The sequence below is a fragment of the Haliaeetus albicilla genome, chromosome 4, assembly GCF_947461875.1.
Source record: "Haliaeetus albicilla chromosome 4, bHalAlb1.1, whole genome shotgun sequence".
NCBI lineage: Eukaryota > Metazoa > Chordata > Aves > Accipitriformes > Accipitridae > Haliaeetus > Haliaeetus albicilla.
The window spans coordinates 44,817,634-44,830,424 of record NC_091486.1 but is presented as its reverse complement, the minus strand read 5'-3'; the positions used below and the strand labels follow the sequence as shown (position 1 = coordinate 44,830,424).

General features: G+C 38.9%; 1 protein-coding gene across 5 annotated transcripts in view; it reads right to left on the bottom strand.

Moving 5' to 3' along the window:
• The window catches only part of DIP2A (disco interacting protein 2 homolog A), a 130,409-nt gene that overhangs the window by 60,930 nt on the left and 56,688 nt on the right, over positions 1 to 12,791 (bottom strand). For all 5 annotated transcript variants that reach the window (XR_011324457.1, XM_069782267.1, XM_069782268.1 and 2 more), the window contains exons 3-4: positions 12,128 to 12,247; positions 3,481 to 3,600 (exon numbers count right to left, since the gene is read on the bottom strand). Coding sequence is in view for 4 of the 5 variants with exons in the window: in XM_069782267.1 (XP_069638368.1) it covers positions 3,481 to 3,600; positions 12,128 to 12,247 (240 nt within the window). In the remaining variant the exon portion in view is untranslated. The remainder of the gene's footprint in view (positions 1 to 3,480; positions 3,601 to 12,127; positions 12,248 to 12,791) is intronic.

Here is a 12,791-nt window from a genome sequence, read left to right as displayed (position 1 = left end):
TTACAACAGAAAAGTAGCAAGGTAACTTCAGTAACTAGCTCTGTCGCAGCTGCGAGAGTTAATCAGTGGTTCTCGGTGTGCTGTGAGAAGAATGCTATGTACTTGGCTTGCAGCTCTTCCTGGCTGGGAGCTGACCCAAGACAGCCACAGAAACCACCACCCTTTGGACCAAACTTGCATCAAGACTACAGCTTAAGTTCTGATCACGTGAAATCCGTATGGGAAGGATGAGAGACTTGATGAAATGAAAACAAAAGTACATTAAAATTTTTGGAAGGATGACTGATGAAAGCAGTTCCATTACTGCCAGTCTGGAGGTGGTTTTGAACCTAATGTGACCAGAATCCGATGGTTCCTTCCTGGCGACTGATGGTAACTGTTTGTAACAAAATTTCAGCTACTAAGAAAGCCTGGTTTTAATTGCAATAACTTCTGCCAACACAAGGATTTTAAGGCAGTGGTTTAATGGCTCAAGACAACGAAACTAGATGCTTCAGCACTACTCAGATTCTTTGCGATTTCAGATCTTTCTTGCTAAGCTAATTTTGCAAATAAAGGCAGGCCCATAAAAAGACAATTATTTCTGTGAATTGATACAGCTGCAGCAAGTCCTCAGAATATTTTTGAATGGCATGATGTCCCATGATACAGAATTCATCCAGTGGCCCATTTTCTTATAGAGATAAAGCTATCTCATAACAAGTCACCTTCTCTTAGAAGCAGCATGACAGATCCCAGAGACACTTAACTCTTCTTTCAGAACATATTAGTTACGGTGCTTCTGGATCCTGCTAAATCCCAGTGTGAGTATACTTGTCTTTTCTGCTAACCACTTGGGCAGGCACGTTAGAAGATGACATTGACCAGCAGCACAAACACACAAAACCACTCACACAAACATGGGTAGACCCCATGGCCTCATCCTGCTCCCCTCTCTGGCTGGGGAGGATGGAGGTCATACATATACACACACACACGATGTGGATCCCTCCAGCAGCTGGGCTCAGACCCTTGGCTCTGCTGAGTAGTTGTCGCCAGATCCCAGTCTCCGACACCTGGACATAACAGCCAGAGGCTGCAGTCCTCCTCCATTTGCTTATATAGACTGACTGAGCCACTCCACGCACACAGAATATGAGTCCCTCACCCAGGAGAGGTGTCAGAAATGGAGTATAACAGGAGGAGAGGACAGACTGCAGGGTCAGGTGCAGGGCATGGTCAGGCAAGTGTACCATCTATGCATGACCAGCCCTTTTTAGCCCCTTACACCGCTATTTTCCCCACACTTGTTCCTCCTCAAATCACCTAAATCTACCCCCTTCCCCATCTGTGGTTCCTCACCTAAACATCCCAGAACAAGCCTCATGCAGTCCCAAAATACCTTTGCCCTCCATCCCATAACGTGTCCCAGAGCCCTCCATGGCATCCCCCCTCCATCCAGAAGGTGCTCTAGTGTTGACTGGTCTTGATAGCTTTCATGCCTGGACAGGAGGGCTGAGGCTCTCCAGGGACAGCCCTGGGAGGGGCCTGGACAGGGTGATCCCTCTTCTGAGTCCTTAACTTGGGTTCCTGCCTGTCATTCTTCCCCATGCTCCTCTGGGCTTGTGGAGATGGGTCTGGGACAGGCTGATGGCTCCTGGGACAGGCCGGGGAGTGGCTGGGGCAGGGTATTACTTGGGCTCCCCCACCTGCCATTCTCTGCGCTCCTGTGAAGGTGTGCAGACCAGTTTTTATCACCTAATATAACATTTTACCCACAGCATCTCCCCCCCCTTTTTTTTTTATAGAGTCTCTCAACGCCCCCAAGACCTTGTTCCTTCACAGCAGCATGCAGAGCCCTGACCTCAGGCAGAGCGGATGCAGCAGTCACTGCAGGGATGCTGCTTCAAATCCGTCCCGAAGGTATTCAGAAGAGAATGATATTTTGGTTGTCTCAAAAAAACTGCAAGAAGATTCCATCTAGTTTTAAATGCTAAGGAAGACAGGAAAGCCTAGCTGTCCTCCGCTCTCAGCACGGCTTCTGGATGCCAGCTATTTTCTGTACACCAAATCTTAGGCAGAACAGCGGCATGTTCTTTTCTTGTCATGATATACCTCATGCCAAGCACATAATGATTTGTCCCACTAGGGGGATGAGACAAAAGGACAGAGTGATGCTATGTGAAATGCACTGCTGACTGTTCTATCAGAGTTTATTTTGGAGAGTGAGAAGGAATATTGCTTTGAAGAGCCATAAGCAGAAATTTGAAATTTCAGGGCCCCTCTCCCAAAGCCTCAGCATACAGATGGTCGCTATACATTAGTTTTCTCCAGGACTTCACTTTATGAAATTTCACAACTTTCACATATAAAACCAACATGTATGCAAGAAAACTCAAGAGCATGATAACCACCCTGCTGCAATAGCTGCCCTCATGGGCTTCTGAGTACCTGAGTACTAGAGGAATAAGCTAATCAAAATGCATGATACCTAAACATATCCTATAGGCAAAAACATAAGGGTGAAGAAAGACAATAGATAAGACTACAGAATAAGTTTATTATTTATTAACTAATGAAATAACCAGAGAACCAAAAACAATATACAAAAGTGTGTGACTAGCAAAGAAAAGTGGAATTCCTTTAAATGGGAAGAACAGAAAGGAGAAATATAGCCCAGGAAGCAAGAGAAACAGTACAGCAGACCTGCTCTTTTACGGAAGGGGGATAAAAAATAGAATTGATAGAGAAGGGCACTAGAGGTCAGTGTGCTTCTACTCTGAGGCCACATTAGAAAAGACAAGTGCACATCATTCAAAAATTAAGAGCTTAGGGAAATTCCTCTTCTTTGTATACAAGACACTGGCCCCAAAACACTTGGCTTGCTAGCACAACATGTTATCTGGAGAAAGATTTTCTTAACCTCTAGGGAATTCATTGTGAGACAACAGGAAGATTACTTTTTTTCCCCTAAAAAAAAAACAATTAAAGAAAACATTCTGACCTAAACAATCTGAACAATTATAGCATATGATTTTCTGAATGTTTGAAATAGCTCACAGTTGAAACTATCTGATGAGTGTTCTGCAAGCTAATGCAGCATCTTAATTCTTCGGCATTTTCTTCAACTGTTAAAAAAAGAATCTTACGCAATGTGAAATAAGGTTATTTACAGTTCTGAAATGCTTGCCAAGATTATCTCCTTCCAAGTGAGACATTATGTAAGAGAACATACTTAATGCATAAAGGGCAACTGCTCACTCTATTATTGGTCTTAAGTGTACCTTTAGCAGCTACAGTATCTCTAGAAGAGACACTAAAAATCTTGAGGAAAGACATCAAAACCCACATCCAACCAACACCTGTTTATCAGGAAATACAGCCATCAATATAGAAATTTATCGCAACATACTTACAACTTAGCAGAACAAAGCATTTGCTCTTTATACTTTGCTATCATGTTCACCTGGCAAGATTTACATATGTTAACTCAATAGATACCTGGAGGTGTGTACGTTTCTACTGAAGAGTGCACAAGAACAGACCGTCTTTTTGAAGGCATGGGCATTTTTCTCTCTTTGTATTTTGCGAGTGCTGCTTGTACTGCTTCAGTGTGGACATCTATATACAAAACAAAAAAAAAGGTTAAGAGATTAAGTTTTATCATGTTTCTTTCTAAAAACACAGAAAGCATCAACGTCATCTTTTACAGCTCATATCCAAAGGCTGAATCACACATGATGGCCCTTACGGCTTTAGTCCTGTTTAGCCCAATTGCTTAGCTTGCAAAAAGGAGCAGGTTCTCAGCTTCAGAGGAAGCAGCACTTCTTGGAAAGCAGAAAGGTCCAAAGCTAAACTCCATTAACATGGTTTTCAGTTCTGAAGCTGTGACAACTCTATCAATTGTTTCTCCTTCAATGGTGTTTAGTAGGACTGAATGAATAAGCCTGCCTCCCACTCAAATTCAGCTCAGAAGCAATGGTTTCAAAAGTTACGGGAGGCTATAAGCAGGGTCAAGTTGACATATTTTCCTCATGAAATCAGCTTGAAAAGGCTTTGCAGGTATCATTTAGGAAGAACACCCTGAAAATCAATACTGAAGTTACAGAACACATTAGTACTGAGCTATGATTTATTTTCATTTGGGGGGGAAATTTCAATGCAGATACTGTAAATTGGCAACAGCACTGGACTCTTCATCCTCAAAATCCACAATGGAAAAAGAAGTGAAAGATGTATACTTGAAGCTCTCTCAAAAGAATGCAAGTAATAAAAACCAGAAAGAAGAGGCTAAAGGTATAGGAAGAATTAGGGAAGAGACACAAAGTGTTTTCACCTTCCTGAAGGCAAAAATTACCCTAATATACTCAGGGGGTATATTTTAACTTTTCTTATTTTTAAGCCAAAACTGAGATTAAAGAGGAATTTAGTGTTCAATCAAGACCACACTGCAGATAAAATTTAATGTATTCAAGTAATTCTAAACTGCCTTCAGCAGATTTTTCTCTTTGACATATATATTTCACTAGTGTCAAAATCTAAAACTTATATAGAAAGAAAATTCATAAGTGAACAGATGTCAAGGAGAAATGAGGCAGACCAAAAATATACTTTAACTTATGACCTAAGATTCAAAATCATGAAAAACAAGTACAACATGTATACACTTACGCAGAGCTACAAAGAGCCCAAAAGCAAGTATTATGATTATGCCTTTGTCTTACCATATTTTTTTATGTGGAAGCGGCTATACAAGAATTACAGAATGAAACTGTTCAATTTGAAAAAAAAAAAAGACATTCTTTCATTAAGTATCCATCTAAGGCTGCAACTATATAACAGGTTGATAGACTTGTAGGTATGAAACTCAGACATGTGACAGACATACACTTACACAACTTACGTATTAAAAAAAAAAGTAATTTCTCTGTCCCGTACCTACAGGGATTAACCTTGATGACAACTACAAGTAAAGCTCCAAATTTTACAGTACCTTTTTTCTGGTACTAGTCTTGAACCTGCTTTGGTCATGCTCAGCACAAGGTTTTTTATTATTTATTTTAAATATGCTAACCAATTCCAGTTAACATAGACAAAGCAAGAGGTAGCTCGGGGAAAGCTAATCAGTATATATTTTAACGAAAATCAGAAGAGATTTTTAAGCATCCCAGAGAATGAAAGGCTATGAAACAGCAAAGCACAGCACATTTACATGAACCTGTTAGGAAGTCTTGGCACAAACCACTTTCCAAAGGCAGCTGTGTCCCAATGCACTGGGTAAACACCTGACACTTAGGGGACAACTTTCAATTCTCCATTTCAAAAACAGATTACAAATGCTGCCCATAAACACAGAAGTATGACCTCGCCAGAGGAGGCTTCATAAATTATATTTCTAACCAACTATAACAACAGATACTGGCATATGACTTACTTTCAGAACTTCTATTCTTAAGTAAATGAAAGATCACCATAGCTTAATCTGACATCTTTTCCTATGTTAGATAGAAACTATTCAATTTCCACACGTAGAAATCCCCCCTGCTCCAAAGCACATTGACACCATGCACTTCAGGCATCTAACTTTTGGTCCCTGACCACACAGCATGATTTACTGCAATACGTGAGTTCAAAGAGATGCCATGAGAGAAGCAAGTTAAAACCCCACTACTGGAAGAGCACAGCGTCTTTAAAAGAAATGCCAGAAAAAAACAATCCACTCTTAACCAAAAATCAGGAAGCTGCTTTTCTTAGTCACAGGTCCAAATGAGAAACAAACTGTTTCCTTCAGCCCGGCCAAATGGATCAGAAAAATCAAAATAACCCCTGGGCGTATGGTCCCAGACACCATCTATTTCTTTGCAGTAACAATGTCACTTTTCAAGTCTGCAGCTCCCTCCAGATAATCTGTTCAGTGCTGTATTTAAAACACATATATGCAAATATATCACCTGTGTGTTCTTACAAGACTTAGGAATTTACTAGGTAGATGCTTGTCTCAAATAAGAACTTTTTGTGCAACTAACCTGTGAGGTTCAAGGACAATGCTGTTAAGGGGGGGGGGGGTTGGTGTCACTTCTTAAACCTCTATCTTTTGAGACAAGATTTTTAAATTTTTTTTTTATACTGGGCACCATGTTAGATTTCTGATGCCGTCCTTCACAACAAGGAGCTGTTCATAAATGTTTTACGAATCAGAAATTCAGGCCCCTCTCTGTATGTCTCCCTGCCTCCCTTCCCCACATCTGGGCTACTGCTTTTTGTCAAGTCTTTGTTTCTCCTGATCTTTAGCTTTGGACTTCCCCTCCCGCCCCCCCTGTACATGTCCACCATCAAGGTTTATTCTCATGGATACCCAAAAGCAAACCTCTTAATTTCACAAAATTCCAGAAAGTTTAAGCAGAACTTAACACACTTCTTGTTTTGCTATGTTACTGAGATGCACCAAGGACATTACTGCTATCCATAGACGTGAGAATATTACTTAAATTAAATGCCATTTTTTCAGCCTTAAAAGTTAGGTGCAAAATGCCAGTTCTGCTGGACACATTTCCATAGCAGAACTTGAAGTCAAAACCAAGCTGCATGTTTTTAAAAAAAGATGGTAACTATTAGATGCATTCACTTCAACCATGCATATTTCTACATATAAATTAGAAGATATTTTTATGTTACATTAACATCTGGTAGGAAGAAGGGGAACATAACAAATGGTTTTTCTCCAGAAAAGGTCTTCCAAAAGAGAATAATAACACACAATACTTATAGTCTGTATATAAATCCATTAAATCATTAAATAATGTTGCAGATGAAAAAAAAGGAAAGCATTCTTAGCTGGTTGTGTATTTAGGGAATGGAAAGGACTAGCCTGAGGCTGTGTTGGGGCATTTTAACAAAGTGGAGTGGGACAGGTCATAACATCACACAGAGTTGTGGTAGCAAGCATAGAAACTACTTTTTATTCCATTTCCAGAGGGCAAAATGAGCACCACCTCCTCCTCTAGTCCTCCTAACTCCCACCCCAAAACCTGGAAAATACTAGATTAAATGGTACAAATGCAACCAAAAGACAGTCAGGATAAATTTTTATTCTGTTTAATGTTTTATTTTTATAGCGCTGGTTAACTCATCAGTTCCTTCTGTACTCGTTAAGACCTATTTCCAGCTTGAAATTTTTCTTTTAATATCTTGTCCTTGGATAATAACTGAGTAGGACCATCCTCTCTCAGCCAAACAAATTAAGTAATCGGTTTCACTTCCCTGGAATGCTTTCTTCCTATTCCATGTTTCCTTTAAGAGCTTTTCTACATTATGTACATGGTGAAACAGACTTCACTAAAAAAAGTAAAAAGAATGAAATAATTTTAAAGAAGGAGAACATTTAGGGCACAAAATTTCATAAATTACTATAAAGTTTAATTGGATATTGGAATTGCAAAAAGCAGCTCTCTACCATTGTCTATTACTAAATTCTTAAAAATTTACTGTGAAAATTATTTAATGTTTAAGAACTGTGGATTTCAGTTTTCAGCGGCTTAAATAGTCATTAAAATCAGATCAATTGTGATCTGTATTACATCATATTTCTGAGAACAGGGAACACAAATGTTCAACAGTGAACACTGAAAGAGATGAACAGCAAGCCCAGCATCTTATTAACATGAAGACTACGCATACCAAAGTGAGTAAAAAATACATATGCTGCCATCCAAAAGCAGAAGAAAAAGTCCTGAAAAAATAGTTCTAAGTTTCTGCACTTTAGTAAGCTGCAAACAACCATCAACAATTTATTATTGATTCAAAACATTTTTTCCTTCCTCTGTTGTAGTAAACCACATAATTTTCTTTTCCATTTTATGTACCTATTCTCATTTTCTTTCCTTCTACAAATCCTTAAAAAGGATGGGGGAGGAAAACTAAGAAATACTTTGTGGAGTATAAATCACCTGAACTCTTAGACCCTAAACCCTCCAGCTATTAGAAGAGCATGTTTCTTTTCTGTTTGTAGCCTCTGCTTGTTTATCAGCCTCTGATTCTTGTTCCTGCCTTAAGCACAGGAGGAAGAATTTCTACAGTTGTTTGAAGAAAAAATGGCATTCATAAGCTTAACCAGTTTCCCTACTGCTCACAGATCTCCAAATAGCAGCAGCTACAGCAACCAGCACTGTCTGCCTCTACAAATGGCTGCTGCAAACTAGTGTCCCATATGATTGCATCTCTGTGACAAGGCTTGCCAGTAAAAAAAAAAGTAAAAAAAAAAACCCTAAAAGTAATTTGTAAAAAGCTAGTATGACTCCAGGAAGGCCGGCAGAGCACAGAGGATTGGTGCAGGATCAAGCTCTACCACATGAAATGAAAGAGAGAGCTGCTGTATATTGCAGGCTGCTGTACAGGTACCACTCCTGCGTGCTGAGCAGGCTTCTCCTCATCTGCAGCAGCTCTTCAAAATGCATCTCTGTATCCTGTTCCAGGCAAGCTGGAGAACAGTCTGTATGTTACAGCTGTATATCCAACAGGCTGAAGAACAGTAAGGAGAATAAAGCACAAGAGTGGAAAGAGAAAGTACAGCTGCCGGGAAAGCTTTTTCACAACACCCTAAAGGCTTACCAGCTTATTTGTATTCTTATCCAAAACCAGGCAGCAGTGGGACCGAACATAGGAGAAGGCACAGTGCCTCCACCAGAAACTGTACACCCTCCCTGAAAGAAAAGCCAGCAGCAATAGCAATACACCCATCACCAAGTGTTCTCTGGACTGAGGTATGAGGGTCTTAGCACTTAAAGCAGATGAATGCTTGCAAGGTGTCTGCATTTCTCACCTTCTCTATCACATTGTCATCATTTAACGGAATGAAAACCTAGTTAAAGCGCTGTAATATTAACTGCTGTTCCAGGAACTCTCCGGTAATTTAGTAGCCTACAGTATTTATTGATGGTATATTCACTGTTGGAAATTTTTTTGGTAATATTTACTGCTTGAAAACAAAAATCTATGGATGATAAAAATTACAGTTAATTTAAACAGACAACAAGTCTGGGAAACTATTAAAAAAAAAGTGCTTACAGCTAGTAAATGGCAGATTAATTGCATAAAAAGGCAGAATTGTTTCACTTGCAAGTAATTTATGTTGATGGTTCTAAAATAACTGTAATTGCTCCAGAAAGAGATTCTGTTCTATGAAAAGTTGCATTCCACACTCATCAGCTACTCTTGAAAAGGACATAGCAGAACTGATGAGATGCAAAGAAAGGAAAAAAAGAAATAAAGGCTGGAAGGAAATAAAAAAGAAGAAACAACACGGCCCCCACTCCCCCTGAAAGTCTAAAGAATAAATAAAGCATGCACTTGACAGAAGCAGCAACAGTACACAGAATATAGCCTAAAGTTGTTTATCCTTCACAGCAGGTAACGTGTCAACATACAGGGAAATTTAAAAAGGTAACATTTCAAGCTGGTGGTGGTGGACATCTTTTCTTTAGGTAGAAAATGAGCATAGCTAGAATGTCTCAGATAAACTGAGATGGCTTTGTGGAGCAAAACTGTGACTTTTTATGTTGAAGTATTGGGAGGAATGAAGTGAAGCTACTTTGCAGTAACTGGAGTTTTATGAGACATCTTGTCAACATTTCTGTTCATGCTCTACGTATACGTGAATCTCACAGCATGAGTAGCCATGAAAAAGAGCATCAACACTGATGTGAAGCATTTTCAGACTGGAATGAACTGGATGATTCAACATCTATTAGAATCAGAGTAGTAATACTTCCAAAGAGTAAAAACACATGCAACAAACACCTTGCATTTTTCTTTCCGTCTATCTCTACACTGAGATAAAGAAGAGAACCACTAATGCAAGATATCTGAAGAATTTTTTTTCTAAAAATTAAGAGAGGAAAAAGTGGAAAAGATACTGGCTTCTGAAAGCTGCATCTACATTACGTTGCATAGACATAAGTTTAATCTAAATCAAGTCAAACAAAAACATCACTATTTGGTTTTGATACCACCTAACTATTTGGTTTTGATACACTAAGCCTTGTCATACATCACTAACGGGAAAAAGAAATCCAATTACATGTTATAACTAAGAACTTTTCCCCTGAGAGCTTAAATTTCAAAGAGAAGAACACATTCTAGGCCAGAATATTTAATGAAACATGAGTTAGCAGAGCAGCGATGGGAAACCACAGAAGGACATGGCAGTCCACATGAAGTACTACCTAGGGTTTTAGAACTGGCCAGTGGTAAGTACAAGAAATAGCCTAAACCCCCTACACATCAGGCTTCATCTTGAATAATTGTCCACTGGCAGGATTGCCTGAACACTTAGGGTCATTCAGAAATTCTCATACTGAGATGCAAAAATATTGGCTAAGCTCTAGACTGATGAGACAGAGAGCAGTACCTCCAAATCACTGAAAGTCAATTTAAAGAATTTTAGAATCAACAAGGCCATAGAAAGATTAACTCTAGGAAAAAAGGAAGCACTGATAATTAGCACTAATAGTTAGACTAACATTTAAAAGCCACATCTATTCATAAGCAAGTACGGTAGCTGAACTTGTTAATATCCACCCCATTCTACATGTCTTGCACTGTAAGACTAATAAACCCTATGCCAAACTTCCCCCAAACAATACCAGTAATATGGCAGAGTTTTTTACTTGCTTCTTGTTTTGTTTGTTTCCTTTTTTAGTATCTTTGGTGCAAATTAAATAGGACATCTGAGGCTCTGAGACAGGAAAATTGTCCGTGTATACAGCATATTGCTCTAAACCCTCCTAGCTCTCTCAGCTAATGGTTCCCAAGTATTCCCTGTTGTAGTTGTGCTCCTGCAGATTTTCTCTCTGTTAGGTTAACAACATCACGTGCTACTTTAAATGAATGAATTTCTATCAGATTCATGACTCTGCTTGTAATTTATTTCGAATCTACTTGGTCACAAAGTAATTTGGAAATCATGGCTGTAATTCAACCACTAAATCGGGGGGGGTGGGGAGGGTGGTATATATTCAACAGTAGAATTACATTGACAATACATTTGAAATGCAAAAATAAATTTAAATGACCAGTTTTTACATACTCTTAAACATGTAATTTAGTTAATTTTGATACTAGGTAATCTTTCCTGACATTCAGAAGTTTCTTCTTTGTGTAGCTGAATACATGCATCTTTCCCAGGAGTCCATATATATCCTCAGAATATTCAAGAAGTCTCATTCATCCTTCAGTTATTCATAAGGAACCCATACAGGCATATCAGCTCCATTTCTGGAGCAAGGTTTTAAATGTCAGCAATGCAAATATGATGCAATAACCACTATGCCCAAGCAGTTGCAAAGCAAGGTGACACAATACCAACAACATATTGAGGATGTGTAGTGCACATCATTACTGGCACTTCTCATCCCCAAACCCAAGACATATAATTACCCTGCAAAACAAACAGAAAAATTTCCAGTTAAAAGTCCAAAGGTATTTAGGAGAGAAAAGCTTCCCAACACCTGCCTTTTCTCACTATTGTGACAAGGAATTTCACAGGGAAACAGTGTACTTCAACCACCTGAGAAGTAACAATGGAAACAGGATGTGATGAGGATATTGATATTTTCACAGAAGTTTCCAAAACAGGTCTGTCACAGTGGTGTCCATTTAAAATGAAGTAGAATATCCATTGTGACATTTCCCTTTTTTGTGCACTTGCTCTAAACCAGGAAATATTTGAAAGTAAACTACAGTAAATATGATAATCCTATAACCTTTCTTTAACAAAACAGCCCAACCAACCAAGCAAAAAAACCCCCACAACCCCCACACTGTAGTCTTCTAAATGTTTAAATAACTGTTCTAGAGACTGGAAAACCAATCAGCAAACAAGAGAAAATTCTTAAGCATGGTGTAAAATTCACAATAAGAAACACATCAGAAGGCATGTCTACAATTCCCTTTCCTCCTAGCATTTCCTCCATTCTGGATTTGAACAAAACCACTCATGTATAGAAATACAAAAAGCTACTTGAAAAATACTCATTAGCTCTTCCCTTCTTCCAAAGCACTTCCAACTTTTTCTTTAGGTGCAGGTACTGCTTTACTGGTACACTTTTCCTCTTAAGATACCTGATGTTTTAGCTACATTTCTTTTCCTTACCAGATCGGAAGCGCTCATCCCTTGAGTTGGTAGAACGGGATTTCTGCTGTTTAGATACAGCAGCGGTAGCTTGCGAAGAGCCTGGGACTCTGTTCTCTGCTTGCAAGGATGGATCCACACCTGAAATACAGTTTTATTTCAGTACAAATTCAGGTTTGCAAATAAAACACCTGCTTCCCATGTCTATGTTCTTCAATCACCCTTGACACTTACTAATTAGCAAGTTCCACTGGAGCCCTAAGTCTGTATCTTTAAAAAAATCTCATATTCCAACTGCATTTTAAATTATTTAAACTAAAACCTAGCTTGATCTGATAAGCATTTCACACAGAAGGTAAGAAACACTTCTCAATAACAGAAAAACTCCTTTGCTCCTTGCAGGAGTTTACAATCATTTGTCATTCTGTATGACAGATCCATGCGGAGGGAGGAGAAGGAACCAATCCTCTCCTAGCTTACTGCTAGACACCAAGAGAAATGCTGCAGAGATGGTTACAATTACACATTGGTCTTGGAGATCCTGGAGAGACAAGATGATACTGCTCCATCTTTTAAATATAACTTGAACTATTCTGTCAAATTTCTTTTGAGTCTAAACACAAGACAGCTAATTTGAGTAAAATTTAGGAATGTGCATATCTGTTTAATCTATTGTCATTTAATA